This window comes from Macrobrachium rosenbergii, chromosome 37 (assembly GCF_040412425.1).
Source record: "Macrobrachium rosenbergii isolate ZJJX-2024 chromosome 37, ASM4041242v1, whole genome shotgun sequence".
Classification (NCBI taxonomy): Eukaryota; Metazoa; Arthropoda; class Malacostraca; order Decapoda; family Palaemonidae; genus Macrobrachium; species Macrobrachium rosenbergii.
The window spans coordinates 14803151-14823279 of NC_089777.1; the positions used below are offsets into that span (position 1 = coordinate 14803151).

At 37.9% G+C, this 20129-nt stretch overlaps 2 protein-coding genes across 2 annotated transcripts in view; one reads left to right on the forward strand and one right to left on the reverse strand.

The window, feature by feature from the left end:
* Art1 (arginine methyltransferase 1) overlaps positions 1-373 on the reverse strand; it is a 35072-nt gene extending 34699 nt beyond the window's left edge. Inside the window, exon 1 of the mRNA XM_067081592.1 lies at positions 23-373. The gene's annotated coding sequence lies outside the window, so the exon portion shown is untranslated. The remainder of the gene's footprint in view (positions 1-22) is intronic.
* A 10416-nt stretch (positions 374-10789) lies between these two features.
* LOC136825345 (tubulin beta-1 chain-like) lies at positions 10790-18199 on the forward strand. The gene is made up of 4 exons (XM_067081595.1): positions 10790-10944; positions 16259-16490; positions 16620-16864; positions 17130-18199. The coding sequence occupies exons 1-4, from the start codon at positions 10888-10890 to the stop codon at positions 17949-17951; spliced, it is 1356 nt and encodes a 451-aa protein (XP_066937696.1). The 5' UTR covers positions 10790-10887; the 3' UTR covers positions 17952-18199.
* The last annotated feature ends 1930 nt before the right edge of the window (positions 18200-20129 follow it).

Genomic DNA, 20129 nt, shown 5'->3' on the forward strand with positions numbered 1-20129 from the left:
CTAGCAAAAATTTAAGACTTACCCCAAAGTTACAGCTATTCTCTCCTCGCCTAACGCTTCTCACTTTTGTATCAACCCCTGTGATGTCATTCCTTACTTGAAACTGTGAAGTCTTTCAAACGATGGTCTGGACATACGGAAGTACTTAAAATTTTCTTTTCAGCGCATAAATCACTATACAGGGTGTGATGCAGACCTCTGTCAATCCTAGACCATAAAATCTGATGCACGTGTATTTTCATCTGAGTACCTTTCTTCTTGACCAGCAAGGCAAACAGAAATGGCCCATCGTTTGATACCACAATCTCAATTGACAATCACAACAAACCAAGTCGGTGGAGGACACCGGTTACCTGTAGTTGCCCGGCTTTTCACACTAAGGCAACTGGTGGCGGCCATGTTTGTGGTGACCGCCCTATAGTCCGAAGGCCCGATAGTCCGAAGGTCCGATAGTCCGAAAGTCAGCAGGCCCGAAAGTCAGAAGGCCCGATAGTCCAACGGACTGTAATCAGCCCCCCACCCCTCCATAGCTAATACGGCAAAATTGTAACCAGTAAACACCCATAAAAATACCAACATAACGTACCCTAGGGGTGTTTACTGGTTACAATTTTGCCGTATTAGCCGTGGAGGCGGGGGGATTAATCAGGCGGGGGTGGGGGGCGCTTGCCTCGGAATGCCGGCTTAGACCTTCGGACTATCGGGCCTTCGGACTAACGGACTGTAATCATGTTTGTCCATTGCGAAAAGGGCCCTCAGTTATATTCTTATAAAAATCCTGTGAAATTGTTCAGAACATGCAATTAGAATTTTAAGACGATCTGAGTTTCATCTGCCAGTTCTTTATTATTTACCCTTTACAGGGTATGGCTTATATTCATCATCTTTTAATTTGGTCAGTCGCCTTTTTTTAGCAGGATTGCGAAGAAAAAGTTGCGTAGGGATTTTTGCGATAGCCTGAACAGGATTAATAGAGTACTCTATTAATCAATCTCTGAACAAGAGTAGATTTCGTGGATGTCAACAGGTACTAAGATATGGCCAAAGGCAGAATGCAACTATGGGGGGAGAAGAAACCTTCTAGAAGATGGCTTGGTCATCCTCGACTGCGGTTTGCAGTCTCTTGACTAGTCCTAGTCAAGATGGCGTACCCACGAAGGCCCCCCTAAATCCCTATGGGTCAGCTCGAAGCCGCAGATGATTGTCAGTCCTCGAATCTCCCAAGGATGTGGGTAAAAATCAATCAATTCCAAATTAACTGCTAAGTGCTTCATTTGCATTTAAAAACTATGAATGCATCGATAAAAATCCTGAGAAATGTAAAACCGTCCAGATTTTCAGTCATGACAGCTCAGTGGGGCAATTAAATGCAAAATGTAAACAACTTAAAGAAGTTGTTTACTCTCTCTTACTGGGACCGAACTGCAATGCACTTGGGCAATGTTAACAGTTCCTCTCGGCAGAAGAGGGTCAAGGTGTGCAGTCAACCCATTCGCCACCCTTTGCCTCTGTGAATCTTAGTCCTATATACACTTTCTGCTTATTTTATTCATCAAATTCGTCATTTACTTCAACATTCTCATATAAAGTACCTTAGACATGGTATGTTGATTGTAAAGAAAGAAATACAAGTAGGTAAGCATTATATTTTCTTCAACAAAAGCTTTAAACAGATTCCAAGTTCGACAAAAGCTTTAAATCGATTCCAGGTTCAACAAAAGCATTAAACTGATTCCAGGTTCAACAAAAGTATCACGCACGCGTTTTAATATGTGCTTACAGTTAACAGAAGAAGTGGGGAAAAAGTATTGACTGAAATTTGTAAGTTAGTCCTACGTAGTACACTATGAAGGTAGAACTTACTTGTACAGTATATAAAGTTTAAGAGGCTCCGCTTGTATAAGATCTGATCATCCGTATTCCCGCACTCTTATCTTTGTGTTCGTATTATATAATAAGAGCATATTCATTCCGTGTAATCCACAAGTAACATTTAATAAATATAAACTTACGGTACAAAAGTACTCCACAGCCATCATTCAGTTTCATTGTGAGATGCATAAGATTTTTAAAACTTGGACTACCCATAAGTACCGCAACGGATATGGGTATTTCAAGGAAGGGGCATTTCACATTTCCCGCCCAGGATTCAAACCTTCACACAGGTGGCGAATTCGAACGGCCGGTGAACGAACCCGCTTTGCAGTTTGAACGCTGGCCACGATTTCGACATAGATCTCTGCATGAACGGCCTTCACTGATATTAGAATTATATACTGAACGTTCTTGAACGTATTTTGTATGTATGGCGCACCCCAAGTTATATATATATATATATATATATATATATATATATATATATATATATATATAGGAATAAAACATTTCATTTACGTATTTCTTTTCATTTTGTCTTTCATTGTTGCTTTTACCATTAACCGCATAGGACCAAGTTGATTACCTGGAATATGTATAGCAGAAATACACGTTTTACAATGGCTGTCATTACAGGCCTGGAGCAAGTTTTTCAACATTAATGTTGCAAAGTCTTCTTCAGACACTACGCCGAAACGGTTAGAATGAATTCGTAGAATAAAACTTTTCAAAACGAGACGAAAGTCTCTCCAACAACTCGTTTAGCGTGATTGGTTGAAATTCACTGACGTCTAGTTTACGTTTTACGATATGTCCTGGAGTACCTTTAAGGATTTTTTCTGTTCGTCACTATAGCATTTCAAGGACCAACCGGATAATGACGACGTAGCTAGGAGTCGTTGCAATATGAGTCTAGACATTCAAAACATCCTGTTTTCTTCCTAAGTATAACCGGCTTTCCAAATTCCTCCGAATGTTTTATTTTTTTATTTTAGTAAATTAATACCATAATCTAACTATGTAGTCATTTTTCAATTGGTTCCTCAAAAGCTTTAGTGAAAAATTTACACAATCTTTAAGACAAGTACCCTAGAAAAGTTTGCCGAGAGTAAATTATAGTTGAAATAGACATTTTTTTGTTTTAATATCTACCAGTCACGCTAACTAGCGGGATTTCAATCTTCTGCATTTTCGTCGCAGTTCAAAAGTCAAGTTGCATTAACCAGTCAACTTGATTCATTTATCCTATCGATAACTTCAGTACCAACGCTACTTTTAGACAATCGGCATCAACTTCTGCTGCGCAGTACGCCAGTACTATAGAGTAGGGTTTGCCATAGCACTGCTATGGGTACCGTGACTGTCTTCCCCCAACGGCTCTTTCAAATACCAAACCCTATAAATAGACCGAAGGGGGGTATCAGCGGACTACAACCTACGATTCGGGTCTCAGTTTTGTATAATGTAAACCGTACTTAAGTTATCTCTACCTCCTCAACTCGTTAAGTGCTTAAAAGTTCGTGGGGAGAGAGAGAGAGACAGAGACAGAAAGACGGTTATAGGTTGATGGTCGCCGCAGGTTACAACTCTGCGATACTTAAGTTTACTGTTGCCAATTACATAATATTCACTTTATAACCATGGCTAGATTTTTAAAACTCTACCTTTATCATTTAATCATGTCCTTGTTTTAATAAAAAAAAAATTCTCTAAAGTAATGCAGCGTCTCTGTGCTGCGTTGCAATGCGATAGCTCAGAAGTAAATATCCCCTTATTATATTTAAATTTTGAATTGTTTCGCGCAACATAATTGTTTCACCTCTCTCTCTCTCTCCCCCTCTCTCTCTCTCTCTCTCTCTCTCTCTCTCTCTCTCTCAAGAGCACGAAATAAACCGTAGCATTCATGCCAGTCCACCACCTCTATTTTAGATCAAGGGTCGTATTCAACTTTGTTTTTTATTTTTTAAAGTTACATTTAATTATGAGGAAAAGACAAAAAAATGTATATATATATATATTTTACTTTTTCTATTTTAGTGTATCGCTTCATGCAAGTTCAATTTCATTGTAGATGGATATGGAAGAGAAAACATGAGAATGTTTAGGGAAGATCATATAACATTTTTTGGTGACTGAAGGGATTGACCCCAACGAAAAAAAAATAAATAAAAAATAAAAAAAATATTGTACCAATGCTAGATGGAACAAAATTAAGCCGTCACATAAATGCAAGAGCAGAAAATTCTGAAAATATATCGTACTATAAAATACCGAATTGCAACACAAAATTCAGAGGTAGTTTCATTATATTTTCCGGGGCAGAGGAGCGCCTCCGGGATGCATAGTACTACAACGACTGTTACCGGATGTTGCACGAAGCTGAGGGTTTGAACCAAAACAATGAACTTCTAGCCGTAAATTCCATCGTGCTTTGTCGTTTTGAGCCTTAATTCATTTCGATGAATTAATTATCTGGACAGAGACAAGAAATGAAGATGTGACGTCATTTAAGCGCTTTCTCTTTAACGTTACGTAATCACATGAATAGTTCAAAGTAAGGTCCACAGTCTGCTCTTCGTACCTTGATTCTAAGCAAAGTTCAGATACCAGATCAATCTTGATTCAGGGTTACTGAGGCTCCTAAAATAGCTGTCTATGTTTGGCGTGTCTGCCATGTTCACTTATATATATCATTAAAGTGAAAAGTTTCCCACTTATTATTGTTTTTATATATGCAGTCTTACCTCTGACAGCCTTTTTTGACCGTTACAAAAACCCCTAAGTACTTACAGCGGGTGCCTAGCTCAATAACGTTTTTGGTTACTCATTTTAGAATGTCATAAGATGATTTTTGCGACGGGCTTTTCCTGGAGCAAGAATCCGTGCTGATAAAAGATCAGCCTAATATAAAACATAAAGAACTTATAGAAGTTCCACATATACCAGTAATTTTTTTTCGTGTTCTGCACATTGATGCATTCAATCCAGAAAATAAGATAAAAAAAATTCCAGATTTGATATTCTTCGTGAATTACTTTTAATGAGTCATACGATTGTAAAATCTTAATCTCTTGTGGAGTGGTTAATCAATTTAGAAATATAAATGTTCTGGAAAAATCCATATACATCGGTCTGACAAATCTTGGGGCAAAGAAGCAAAGGCTTAAGATATTTATTTCTGGTCGTCAAAATTATGCCAACGCTTGAGCTATATCTGCTGTCATTTTATTTACGATTTTTTTTTTATGCTAGACAAAAGTAATACTACGGTAGTTTTACCTATGGCATAAAATAGAGAGAGAGAGAGAGAGAGAGAGAGAGAGAGAGAGAGAGAGAGAGAGAGAGAAAGAATGAATCATACCCGCTAAAATATGAATCTTTTGTGCGTTCCGATTGTCTTTCTAGACCGATGCAACTTTTTCCTTTGTTTGAAATGCTCGTTCTCGTTGTTGCCGAGTCACAGGATGAAACAAAAACGACATCAAGTGCCTCATTATTCTGTGTTGCGTTACACTTTAAGTGCCACTTGTCTGAAAAGAGGGTTCCCTTGCCACTCCCAATGGAAAATAATTCTACCGCCGGACGGTTAGACATGCTGACTCCGTAAGATGCCTGAAGCTTCCTGTATAACATAAACATTTCCGAAAGAAATGAAAGTCACTTACAACAATATATACTCAAGAGAGAGAGAGATGAGGGTTAAAATAAAAAGTATACCTTAGTTTAACCAGACCACTGAGCTGATTAACAGCTCTCCTAGGGCTGGCCCGAAGGATTAGACTTATTTTACGTGGCCAAGAACCAATTGGTTACCTAGCAACGGGACCTACAGCTTATTGTGGAATCCGAACCACATTATAGCGAGAAATGAATTTCTACCACCAGAAATAAATTCCTCTAATTCTTCACTGGCTGGTCGGAGACTCGAACGCGGCGGGCCCAGCAGAATGCTAGCCGAGTACGATATCGACCCGTCCAATGAGGAACTGAGATGAGGGTTGCAGTGTTATGTTACTGCGCTCTAAATGTCCAACAAGTGAAAATGTATCACTGACCACTGTAATATATATATATATATATATATATATATATATATATATATATATATATATATATATATATATATATATATATATATATATATATATATATATATATGGAGAGAAACAGAGTGAAAAATTAGTACATTTTTTTGCATCTTTACGTGACTATCTCTGCAATGCATAAGTTTCTTTAATGTTCATAATAACAGAAATATAATATAATAATGATAATAGTTACGTATGAACTGGTGTTTCTGGGTAGAGAGAAAGAAATTATATGATTCAGATTTATCATCGCACTTACAACATCTTGCATGAGAGAGAGAGAGAGAGAGAGAGAGAGAGAGAGAGAGAGAGAGAGCTTAACAGACTCATGGGTTCTCCCCACATAGTCACGTGTCAGTCTAGATATCCAGTGCATTGCCGTTCTCACTCGACAGAGGAAAAAAATATCAAGAGGAACCGTTCTTATTGACAGATTTAACTGTTTGTCAACAAAATGTTTATTCGACATAAACTCTATACATAGCATTACTTTACACTGCAAGTTGTTCCGGTGGCCGGTAATAAAGTCATAGGAAAAAACGTCACAGAAAATAGCCACAATTTTGGCTAGGAAAAAAGTCACAGGGAAAAAAGTCACATTAATTTATGACGGCAATTAAAGTAATAAGAGAAAATATTTTGGAGATTTCCTAGATAGTGACCCCCAAGGGTTTTCGGGGGTCGTTATCCAGGACTAATATTTCTTGGGGGTCATTATCTTTACGATATTTACAGTCTTTTGTTTATGTTTTTACGGTCATTCCCAACGGGCTTGTACTAAACACGCCGCAAAGGTGGATACACACCCGGTTAAAACCCTTGGGGGTCACTAACTAGGAAAGATTAATGTGACTTTTTTTTTCCTGTGACTTTTTTTTTACCTGGATTCAGTTGTTCCAAACGAGTACCTTGTGTGTGACTACATGAGCATTTAATTAGGTGAAACTTTGTCTTTATTCAACGAAGCTGGAAGGCGACACTCTGGCATCTTTTGAGCAGGTCTGGTCTGGCATAATTCTAGATTTTCTAGTATACCTCGTTGTTGAAGGAGGACCGCTTGCGCTTCTGCAGTTATTTCAACAGTTCAACCTTGATATCTGTGCTCCAAATATTGTTATAATGTTGAGACTGTTCTTAAACTCCGGAATAAGTGTTCCCAGTTGTGAGAGAAGCTTCTCCAAGTTAAAACTAATCAAAAGCTGAGATCAACTATGAGTCAGCTTAGACTGTCAGACCTCGCGATATTGTCAACAGCGCATGAAATTACTAATCAGTTGGGCTTTGATGTTGTTATTAGCGAATTCGCTTCTGACAAAGCTCGTAAGGTTCCGTTGTACATCTGGTGTGCTCTTTTGTTTGTTTTTGTTTTAGGTTTATGAAATAAATGAATAATTGAGTTAAGGCTTAAAATGTACGTTTTTAGCACTTTCAGAGCCCTCCCCGGGCGCCACTAACGTTAGTTACGTCACTGATTGGTAGTATTCTTGTTTCGTTTACCACATACATTAAGTACCTGCGTTTACCGGCCAGTCCATTCACTTGCTGCTCTGAGCTTTCTACAAAGTGACCTTATTTTAAAATATTCCCTTTATGCATTATCGTCTGTCTATTATCTTTGCTCATGGGCCTATTTCTGCTGTTCCGTATAAGATAAAGCAGTTTCAGTCTACTGAAATAGTTAATGCCTTTGGCTTTCCATTAATGTACCAACAGCGCAAATTTCGGTCTATTTCTAGTCTATAAGTTCATTTCAGGCAGAGCGTCTATTATTATTCCTCAAATCGCTCTGTTAATCAGACTTATATAGATTCAAATCAAAGCAGCAAGACTCCTCGGTCAAACAGTAAAAACTTCAGCTTTGTCCTGATAGGATTTTGAAAACTGGTTTGCTAGTGATGATTAGGATCGATATATATATATATATATATATATATATATATATATATATATATATATATATATATATATATATATATATCAAGCAGGCGTAAGTACCCGTTATTGTGAAAGCAATCGGTATACTTCTCTTACAATAGCAACACTTTTTGGTTTCCTCATACATTTTGAAGCGTTCGCTTACCCGGCAGACACACATAATGACCCTCCTGTCGGCATCCCTGCTTTTTCTTCTTCTTCTTGGTTGGATGAGTCACTCACTCTTAGTTTCTTTCCTTCCTTCTCTCTCGTCTCCCGTCTTTCATCACGTTGTTATGCCTTTTTTTTTTTTTACTCCGTTGGCTTACAATGTCAGTGTTGTCTTGTAAAGTCTGCTTTTATCAGCACCTTGAGTTGATTATTCATCTACGTTTCAACAAAGGAGATATATATACTGTATATATATATATATATGAGTCGAAAGGCCTTGCAGCACTCCATTGTTTCTCTATCCTTCGTGGATTTTGTGTCTTTGTTATTTATATATTCATCACGTTCCATATTTTCGTGATTCTGTTATACATATAAAGTGTGCGTGCTTGCGAGTGTATGCAAGTATTGTGTATGTGTGTGAGATTTATGTTACACATAATCAACCGAACACGGTTTCCTACATATCAAGTGTCAAAAAATGATGCTGCAACTATGACAGGAGAGTAAAGTCCCAAAGTCCCTTAGGGATTAGGGGTCACGACGCATGACTTGCTCCGCGGCGATTCCGAGTTCATTTTTCTCCCACAACCAAGCATTAACGGAGAATGACTTTTAAAGGAACGGTCACTCAATCAGCCCAGTCATGATTTTAAAGTCCCGGTGCCTGCTTAGGTTCGCGGTCGGACGTGTTTCTAAGAGGTGTGCGGTTGTACAGCCTTGGTAGAGAACGATGTTGCACAATCGTCAACTGTGCCGTTGCAAAGTCACCCTACTACTATTACTACGGATGTTGTTTCCCTGAGTAATAATAATAATAATAATAATAATAATAATAATAATAATAATAATAATAATAATAATAATAATAATAATAACGGCACCTCTAGGGTGACGCAGCAGTCACAAAAAGGCTTAGATATTCAAAGTCTTACAAGCAACGCATACAGAAATGGAGTTTGAAGCCACCTCTTCAAAGGCCTAGCTAGTACTACAATCCATTTGATTTTTTCCTTAACCAAATTTTGCATTTATTTGCATGATTAAGGAGCTTTCATTTCATTCACTGTTTATCATCAAGGAAGAAATATTTTTCTCTCCTAGATGAACTGGCAAAATTTCTGTCTAGATATTTTACATTAGTCCGCCGGCCTACCTTCTGTTATAAATAAGTTCAAAATATTGCACAATATTAAGCTCCGATACACATAATGTTCAGCTAATTGAATAAAATAACTCAGATTGAAGTTTGACGAAAACTAGAGAACGAAGAGAACAGGAAATAAATTGACGTCTAGAAATCGCGACATACCATATCAACATGCAACCGGTGCACGGATCTTATCAAGGCCACCGGGAGAGACTGTTCGGAAGTGCAGTATAAGATGTTGAAGCGGATGAGAAGCTCGATGAAGTTGTCTGGACTCGCCCCTTCCGACGCAAACCTTCTGTCACTATAACAGAAGTGTTTTATTATTATTATTATTATTATTAATATATAATTTACTTCTGCACTTCTCTTTCCGTGCTGGGCTACACAAACACGCATTTCATGTACGGTATAAATATATTGATCCATATACATATATATATGTATATATATATATATATATATATATATATATATATATATATATAGAGAGAGAGAGAGAGAGAGAGAGAGAGAGAGAGAGAGAGAGAGAGAGACTTGCGTACCTTCTCCAAAGTTAGACTCTTTGAACACCTCTATAATGAAAACCTCCTTAATATGGTTTCTCTAAGATGGAAACCTGTTTTTTTAGTGTTTCTTTGGAAATTTATGGTAAATCTTAACTGCAATCAGTTCATGCATGTTCAGTGTTGATCGAAATTGTATGTGTGTGTTTTATTGTTTATGAATATTATTGTTATATATCGTACACGGCCCGTGTGGCTACCATACGTTATACTATGTTATGATGTAACACGGCCAGCAACACTAGACCCATACATTCAAATTTTTGTTGTGTATACTACAGTTTGAAATATTCCCAATAAAATAGGGCTTTTCATATCACCGTACCTAATTTTCAAGACGCATGGCCACAATTACCCGGAGTTTATTCGCCATATGGCGATCTGAAATGAAAGTAAGCACATCTAAAATTATTGACATGCACGGCGTCATCGACGGGCTTCATCAGCATTGACTGGTTGCTCTTAACTTTCTTTAGAATACTTTTTAAAACACCCCGAATATAATTCTCTGGTCCAGTACTTAATCTACATAATCAGATGCTTCTATGGACATTCGTATTAACCATATGGTTTGTGTTGTAATAAGGGAAAGGACGGCAAGATCTGTGATGAAATTCAAATATTAACAAGCACAAAAGAAAAAAAATAGAGGAAAATAAGATGGAAACTTGCGCCGGTATCTGGATATCAAGGAAAAAACTTTTTCTATTGCAATCTTAAACTGAAATTATAGTCATCTTACCGATATTTTTTTTGTATAAAATGAAATCTATCATGTCGTATTTATAAATCGTAATGCAAAGTAGTCCGCTCTTGGTCTGACGTCATCGAAGCGGCATTGTCAAGACGTTAATTTTGCGTGTTTAATCCAGCCATGAAACTATCTTATAAGCTGGGAAAGGCGAGTTTATAAAAATATTAAACGCATATATAATTTATTTACTATAAAATAATGATATTATTGATGGATATTCATCCGTAATTATGCTTGGAAAATAACTACACCTGGCAACTCAACAGCTGCTCCTTCAAATATGCCGTGCGGTGTAACCGGCCCGACGGAGGCCTCAGAGACCGTTGAGAAACCATTGAGAGAGGAGGTCCGATTTGCCCTTCCGTCACCATGCGCGAAATTGTACACATACAAACTGGCCAGTGCGGCAACCAGATTGGCACGAAAGTGAGTATCGGTGCTAAATTATGTCCAGCTTTTTTTTTTTGTGAGCTGTTGATTTTAATTTCGACGGGACATAGAAAGGTCGAGGGACGACAAGTGATGTGTGACAGATCGGTGTACGTACAGTCTGCGGTAGGGCCGTTTCCGTTGGAGGAGTCTCCATCGTATTTTACTTTGTCACAAATTATATACGATTTACCAGTGACTGTCACAGTCTTTTACGAAGTAAAATTAACGGAGGTATAGTTTACTTTCAGAGGAAAGGCACAACCACCTGTTGATGCTTTCACGTGGAGTTGGACGTGGGCCGGTTGTCAAAAAGTTTTGACGTTTTGCATTTCCCGAAAATATTTTCTTGCAAGTCCGGACATCCTGTCAGGCAGTTATCGCCCGAACCTTAGGTAAAACCATCGAGATAGTATTTTATTGCTGTTATAGGTATTATGGGTAACATCTTGGGGAGAGAGTCCTCCTGTAGGTCAAACCGCCATGTGATCTTTCCCGCCCTAGAGGTCGCCGGCTTGGTTCCCCGAATCGGTCTCTCTTTGTTCGATCGAGTTCGTGGAGCGTAACCGAGCATTAACTTAACTTTTTTTTTTTTTAAGCCCCACAGTCTACAGAATTTGTCGCCTTAATACCGTATGATTAATTAAAACTGTAGGGCCTCCGTCTGCAAAGATGGACTTTAGACTTGTCACGCTATTAACTTGAAGCAGAACGAGTTCGGGTCTTTTCGCCCATAAGCATCTTGACGTGCTAAAGGGCCCCATGTTGAGTACCACCCCCTATGGGATGTACGTATATAACATAGAATAATGACGGTAAATACCATAAACATAATGTCTTAACGTTGTTTTGGATGTTACGGCCTAAATATATACTTAGATACGGCCGAAGCGACCAGGACCGGGTAGGACCCTCGTTCGTAGGACTTCTACCCTGGTGAAACTTTTTGAGGTGATTTAGAGCGATTAAGGAGTTAGCTGCTTAATCTTTACGCACCGGATTTTGCCGTAGGATATTTTCCCTTGAGTTAGAACCCTTTAGTCTGAATAGCAAATGGCCACCGCTTAGGAGTTTGCACAAAGAACTTTTTATCAAACGAGGTTAGGAGATTTGCACGTTCGTGTTATAAAGCTCTTGGTACACAGCAAATATAGTAGTCTCTTGGGAACTGTGAAGAATGTGTCCTTAAATTTAAACAGTTAGTGGACATAGCCTAAATGCAGTTAGGCGAGGAAGAGGGTATGATGTCTGACTACATACGAGCTACTGATTTCCAAAAGCACATACATTTAAGCATTTAAAATTGACCCATGGGATTTTGATGAAAAAGTCCAACCTTGGACGGTGCCATAGCCACTGCACAGTGAACTTGTCTGAGGGTATAATCAGGCATTTATTGATGAGAAAGTTGCTTTGATTATTAGGAGAGAGTTTAAGTAGGATAGGCAGATGAGCAAAGAAAGTTTGGTGGATTATCAGGAAAGTGTTTTTGTTTTTACCTAATCTTTTCCTTCCAAGGGTTTTATTGCTAAATCCATCCTGACTGCCCCGCCCCCAGTTGTGGCAAACCCGGGAGATTTAAAAAAAAAAATTTTTTATTTATTTATTTAATTTTTTTTTTTTTTTTTTTTTTTTTTTGCCTTACAAGGTGTGCTGTGCCCCACCCTGTCAAGCAGTTGCTTCCGGCATTTTTTTTTATTTTTCCTTCAATGAGATATGGTGACATACTCACAACAGAATTTTTATAAATGTAAATATATGCTGCTGTTGATGGTATTGTTTATTCTGTTGATTTTTATAATGTTACTGTTATGAGTATTTATTAGTTTTGATACTGATTTTAATTTTAATTCTTTTGGGAGACATTAAGCTGAACCCTGAGCCTATTACTCATTACAGTAAGAAAAATTGCAAAGTACTGTACTCAAACATTTGGGGTTTAAGGTCGAATTTTCTTTATCTCCAGTGTTGTGCCCATAACAATATGATTATCTGAGACTTGTGTAAGTAGCAAGAAGGCAGAGGTTGAGTTTTTAATCCCAGGGTTTGATGGCCATGATTTTATTTATTGTCGTAGCATCCCACATGCGAGGTATGGGTTTGTCTTGATGGCCTATTTATCATCAGAAAAATTCGTGCAGTGGCTATGTTTTTTTTTTTTTTTTTTTTTTTTTTTTTTTCCTCAGTAAGTTCTACGATGTTTACGTATTTGCTGTTTACTGCAATCTAAATATTATTGATGTTTCTATACAACTGTCTCTTGGAAAGGATTAGTCCTCAGTTACGGGATTCAGAAGCTTCTCTCGTTATTTGGGGAGAATGCAAAGCACAGCGAGCGGCCAAATTCAGATCCCACAGTTGTTCCCACATGAATACAAACCATTGGTCTTTACATAGGAATTAATATTCAGCGCAAGCTGGAGCTAATTCCCATGTAAAGACCTCAGGTTTGTATGTTAGGAAAAATACAAATTACTTTTAAAAGTTTGTTGTATTACCTTGCCTGGTCCGCTCTTGTTCTGTGTATCCTCTGATTTTGTCCAGCTAATTGAGGAACTGGCACAAATTCCTGGTGATAAATTAGACATGTTCACAGATGTTCCAGCTACTGTGAAGTCCAGGGTCTGTGAATATATAGGCACTTCTGATCATAGTGCCATTGATTTGGGCATACAGTATCTGTCAATCGGTGTACTGTATTCCTAATTCCACCATTGGAAAAATTGTCTGGCTGAAGTCCAGAGCCAGTTGGGATTGCATTATTGAAGCTTGTCAGGCACTTAGTATTTTAATTGCTATATTAGATCTTGATCCTAAGAAGTTAAATGAAATGCCGCTGGCTATTTCAATCAGATATGTCCCTAGAAAGGTAATTTTTTTTTTTTTAGGACAAAGCACCATTCATGGTTTGATACATGTAGACAAGCCTACCATAAACACCAAATTCAAAGCAAGGAGACAAAATTGTTCAGATGAAAATTATACCATTTTTGATGTCTTGCCGTGCTGTGATAGTTTATAATACAGCCGAGATTACAGTATTCCTTGAAGAGTAAGCTTGGAGGAATTACTCAGCCTCGTCTGTGATGGACCAAATTGGCTTCATTGATCTTTGGGTCAGGCTCATCTTACTGGCCATAGGGAAAAGGCAGAACTGCTTCATTGAGCTTTTGAAGCTAAACAATTGGCTGAGGATCTCTCCCTGATGCTTATCATCCTGAACTTGTTACAAAATTTGCATTTCTCTCCAGGGATGTTAAGAAAAGTCTGGATAATCTTGATAGCATGGGTGGAAAAGATCCTGATCTTTATAGATTTTTGTTGACGTCTTGTGGATGAGTGCAAGCTTAGTAATACAGTGCCCGTTCCAAAGAGTGGCATATCTGCAGACCGCAGTAACTACAGGCCAATCTCTCCTCTCCCTGTGCTCTCCAGAGTTGCTGAAAAACTTAAGCCACTGTATAAGTATGTGGAATCTAAAGGATTGTTAGCTTACAGTCAGTATACATCAGGAATCGGATACCTGTTATTGTTCGTAAGGCCTTATATATTAGTGATAATCAATGGAACCTGTTAGGTCATTTGTACTTTACTGGAATACTGTTCTCTGGTGTGGATGTCTGCTTCTGCCAGAGATTTCTTTTAGATAGTGGTTCATGGTGTTAGGTTTGTTTCCTAATAGTAGCAGTTATGACTTGGACTTTGATGGATGGTCCCTTGTTTGTCACTTTTTCATAAGTTTTTTCAGGAGATCCTCCACATTCACATTTGATCCCTGATCCCCTTTACCTGCCAAGAGCAACCAGATTCGTTAGAACAGCAGCACCATTATGCAGTAAATGTGCCTCGCTGTTGAACTTCTCAGTTCCAGAGGTCCTTTATTCCTCAAACAGTTGGACAGGAACAGCCTCTCAGAGGATGTCATGCAGTTGGAACATAAGAAGTTAAAGCGAAAATGCAATGCATTAATTGTACTACCTTAATACTATTCTCCTAGCATTTTAATACATTTTTATCTGTATTTTTTTTTTTTTTATTTATTTAATGAGTGGGATCTTCTCTTTCTGTATTTCCCTCTAGTGCATCCTCTTACTTCCTAATGAACACCATATTCTTTGGAAGCTTGAATGTCAAGTCAGTGGACCCCTGTGGCTTGTTCCTTATGAATAGGTTTCATCTACTGAATACTGTAGTGATCAGATCATTGCTGGTCTAGGTTTCATCTACTGAATAGTGATCAGATCATTGCTGGTCTTTAATTTAAATATTTACACAGTTGGATTTGCAGAGTTTGGGAACAACTTCATATCCAGTGAAGGGCAATGCATATGTTGCCGAAGGCATCATTTGCAAGAAATGCATATTGTAGTATATATATATTTTTTACACTAAGAATACTCACATTTTAATTTTGTAAGGAAGGATAAGTTGGATGGAAGTTACACACATGTATTATGAACAGGAAACGGGAAATTACATTGAGCTTGATGTAGAGAAAGATTTTACTGCGTTGAGTCCAAGTTACCGCAAAGGTAGCCAAAGTTTTTGAGGAATAGTTAGAGGCTCATAATTTTTCTGCTTCAGCCTCTAGGCTCACTTTCATTAACAATGTTGACAAAGTTCATAATTTATCATTTGACAAGGACTAATTTGGTATTTTCAAGAATCTTGGTCATGCTGTTACCACAATGTGTTTTCAGACAAACTGTTGTTGCTGTACAAAGGAGCTTCATTTGGTTTTCATTTTTCAGAAACTTATGCTCTTATTTTTTGCATTTAAAAAAATTAAAATTTTGCAATTTAATATTCAAGCCATCCCTAGTGAAGGATAAAATTCCAAATACATATCTTTTAATTGGAAGTCAGTTGCTACTTAAGCTGCTGATACCAGTTAAGGCATCACACAGTTCTTTGTGAACGAAGGTGAATTTGAACTTGGGAAGTAACATTCCAAAGATCGTCAAAAATCCTAAGAAAACCTGACTTTTAATGCTTTGGGTGTATTGAAAACGATGTCAGCTGCATTTTTATTGAGTTTTTCATTAGAAAAAATCTCCAAATTTTTATTATTCTGCCGTTTTGTAGCCATATTTCTTCCGTCGGATTGGTGTCGTAACCTCGGAACGTTGTAAGCCGGATCCGTCGTAATCCAGGGACTGCCTGTGCTAGACCAGTAAAAGGGGTGTCTAGTCTACTAGCCTTTTTGTGTTCATAGTGTTGTTCAGTAACTAGTACTAGTTGTGGAGGGCCATTCTTTCACCTGTTAATGAAGCTGTTGACAAGTGTTACTAAACTTGACCTTTGGTTGCAGTTCTGGGAAATCATCAGCGATGAGCATGGTATCGAGCCAACTGGAGAGTACACTGGAACTGACAAAGATCTTCAGGACCTTCAGCTGGAGCGAATCAACGTGTACTACAATGAAGGCAACCAGGGAAAATACGTCCCCAGGTGCATATTGGTGGACTTGGAGCCTGGTACGATGGATTCTGTAAGAGCTGGACCTTTAGGATCTCTCTTCAGACCAGATAGCTTCGTTTTTGGTGAGTACTTGATTTGAATAGGAAGATCTTTGGTACTGAATTACAGTACAGTAAATTTGCCAAATGTTAGCACAGTTTTGATGCGTAAGAAACTGATCCAATAGTTACTCAGTGGTGTGAATTTTTCAGGTCAGAGTGGAGCTGGTAATAACTGGGCCAAAGGTCACTATACTGAAGGTGCTGAGCTTGTAGACAGTGTTCTTGATGTAGTTCGAAAGGATGCTGAGAAGTGTGACTGTTTACAAGGCTTCCAGTTGACGCATTCCCTTGGTGGTGGCACTGGCTCTGGCATGGGGACTTTGCTTGTATCAAAAGTGCGTGAAGAATTTCCTGACCGTATTATGAACACCTTCTCTGTCGTGCCATCCCCAAAGGTAAGTCTTAAGTTATAGGATATTCTGTTGTGGGTTTTTATAGTGCTGTCATTGCTATTTTTAACTTTGCATTCAACACATGATGACCCCAAAGCATTTTAAGTGGAATGGCAATTTTACTTATGTGTATTTGGGGAAAAGTGATAAAATTTAATTGAAATATTTTCTGGATTTAAAAATGTTTAATGCAATTTTTCTCTGCATTTTACTTGTTATAAATGGCTGTGCTGAAAACTTGAAAAATAGGGTGCTTTCTTTCTTACAGGTATCTGATACTGTTGTGGAACCTTACAACGCCACCCTGTCCATTCATCAGCTTGTCGAAAATACTGATGAAACTTACTGTATTGACAACGAGGCCCTTTATGACATATGCTTCCGAACACTGAAACTGCAGAATCCAACTTACGGAGACTTGAATCATCTGGTTTCTCTTACAATGTCTGGTGTCACCACTTGCTTGAGGTTCCCTGGCCAGTTGAACGCTGATCTCAGAAAATTGGCAGTAAACATGGTACCCTTCCCCCGACTACATTTCTTCATGCCAGGATTTGCTCCTCTAACTGCCCGTGGTGCACAGCAATACCGGGCTTTAACTGTACCTGAACTTAGCCAGCAGATGTTTGATGCCAAAAACATGATGGCTGCCTGCGACCCAAGGCACGGTAGATACCTTACTGTTGCTGCCATTTTCCGTGGTAGGATGTCAATGAAAGAAGTCGATGAGCAGATGTTCAACATTCAAAATAAGAATTCTTCATTCTTCGTAGAATGGATTCCCAACAACGTTAAGACTGCTGTGTGTGACATTCCACCTCGTGGAATCAAGATGGCTTCTACGTTCATTGGAAACTCCACTGCTATCCAAGAACTCTTCAAGAGAGTTGGGGAACAGTTCACTGCTATGTTCCGCAGGAAAGCTTTCTTGCATTGGTACACTGGAGAAGGTATGGACGAGATGGAATTCACTGAAGCAGAGTCCAACATGAACGATCTGGTGTCCGAATACCAGCAGTACCAGGAAGCTACAGCTGATGATGAAGCTGAATTTGAGGAGGAGGGAGAAGTAGAAGGAGAATATGCATAAGCCTGGTTAATTGCAGGTAGTTCTTCCATAGTCTTTGTATCTTAGAAATTTCCATTCCTTTGCTAATTTGAAGTTGAAAGAATACAGTCCAGTATTTACTTTGAAACATTGCATTTATCATAGTAAGTAATTTCCATTGATCAGATTTTTTTTCTATTTCATAAAAGGCATTTCTTTCATAGGAGCAACTGCTTTTCATGAATGAAATGTTTATTTTTTCTATTTTTTATAATAAAAGGCCTCTCTTTTATATAGTTTCATTACTGTGACCTGTAAGATTTTATCTTTTTTTTCCCCCTATTCAGGTAAACATTTGGATATTACCGATAATGAAATCAGTGTTGAAAGGGAACAGCTTAGTACAGGATTTGTGAAGTGTGATAGATAAACTTGGACAATACTGATGTGTGATGTTGATGGCTGATCAATCAGTAAGTGTAAAGTAAAATTATGCAGTAGTCAAGTATCCAGCACAGTATTTCGAAGGTGGAGGATAGTTTTGAAAGTAGATGGTAGCAAGGGATTTGAAACTGAGCGGAACTCAAATCTTTAGATAACTGGTTGGTAACTACAGTAGTATACACTTTTTCCTGCTGCTAGATTCGTTGCAATTCTTATATACGTATGTCTATAATTTCAACCAAGTTTTATCTTTACCTTCACACAAAATCATAACCCTCTCATTGGAATTAAATTCTTAAGAAAAGTAACAGGCAAAGTATTTTTTTTTTCTGGTCTTTCGGTGCAATATTGTGCACATCTGTTAATGTTACTTTTATTTATTAATTAATGGGGTTGTACAAAATTTGCTAGAATTTCAGTGTATTACGAATGAAGTTGGAATTATTTCGTCACTTGCAAGTTTTATTTTTGTCAGAATGCTGGCTTTCTCCATTTTAAGTCAAATTGTAGTTTTATAGTATCAAAAAATTTTAAAAAATGGTTGTAGTTAGCTGAGAAAGTTTTCAAATTTTCCCAAATGCATAATAAATCGCCTGTGATGTATTTCATGTAAAAAATTTTGGGAAAGGTACCAGCTGTGTAGCCCCTACTTGTACAGATGAGACTGATGCCACCCAGTGGTAAAAACTTTTCAAATTGTTTCGGCTGAAATTTCAAGTAATGAAATTAGCATCGTGTTTTCTGAGTCTGATTGGGTTAATGTCACCTCTTGTTCATGTTTTTGACACTGTAGTAAGCTTGAGAAAATAATTGTTCAAAGCTTGTCATGTTTTGTTCGAGACTTAATATTGTAATATGGCATTTTGACAGAACTTGAAAGAATTCCTATTTGTAAAAGAATTTTAAAGATAAAATATTTGGTATAGGATTGGTGTTGTCCATTATTGATTCCATAAGACTACACTCCAATAGTACTTTCTCATTCAGTTCTTCAAGGATGGTGAGGACAGGTGTGATCTCGGCTATATAAAATAAAATAGGTTAGAAAGTCACAATTTCTTGTGAAACAGATTGTGGTATTACCAAACTGCAGCTGGTTTTCACAACTGAATACTGTAGTGTTGAACATAAATTTCAAGTATGCAGTAGAATGTGATCTAGTTACATGCTATTGAAGCCCTTTAAAACAATGATGGTTTCTCTTGTACGTAGGGTCTTAAATCATAAGGTGTACATGTTGAAATGGATTTGCGACATTATGGGACAAAGAACGAAGTAGAGCACCCAACGAAACTCAGATCAAGACCACCATTTCAATCATTACCGAACATTAAGCAATCTCGTATATTTATGTTAATTCCAAAAAGAATGCTGTGTAGGTTATATGCTGTAAGTTGGTCACACTTGTCTTGACCTCAGGATGTCTGATGAATAACCTGATTCTTGACTGCATAAATGCTAAGTAACCTGCAACCACAGGTTAAGTGAGAATGACTAATTTGAAGAAGAGGATCCTAATGGTTTGAAATTGATCCTTGAACTGCATTTTTTGAACTAGTTCAAAGGTAGACCCCAAACTAGTTAAACCGCTAGAAAAGATTCCTTTGTGTAAAGATTGTCCTTGAATACAAATTTTCTTGAAATTTGAGGCATGTGTTAATCGAAGGTTGTTGCTCGAATCAGTAGATGTTTGTAAAACAGAAGTGACAAAGGAAAGTAACAGGCGGTAGTTTCTTGGGAAATACTTGAGGGGAACCATTGGTATATGTACAAAAT

Excerpts from the sequence above, each read along its gene's own strand:
- LOC136825345 (XM_067081595.1), top strand. The coding sequence starts at position 10,888 with ATGCGCGAAATTGTACACATACAAACTGGCCAGTGCGGCAACCAGATT. Across the intron at positions 16,491-16,619 it reads ACCAGATAGCTTCGTTTTTG|GTCAGAGTGGAGCTGGTAAT; the intron begins GTGAGTACTTGA and ends TGAATTTTTCAG. Across the intron at positions 16,865-17,129 it reads CTGTCGTGCCATCCCCAAAG|GTATCTGATACTGTTGTGGA; the intron begins GTAAGTCTTAAG and ends TCTTTCTTACAG.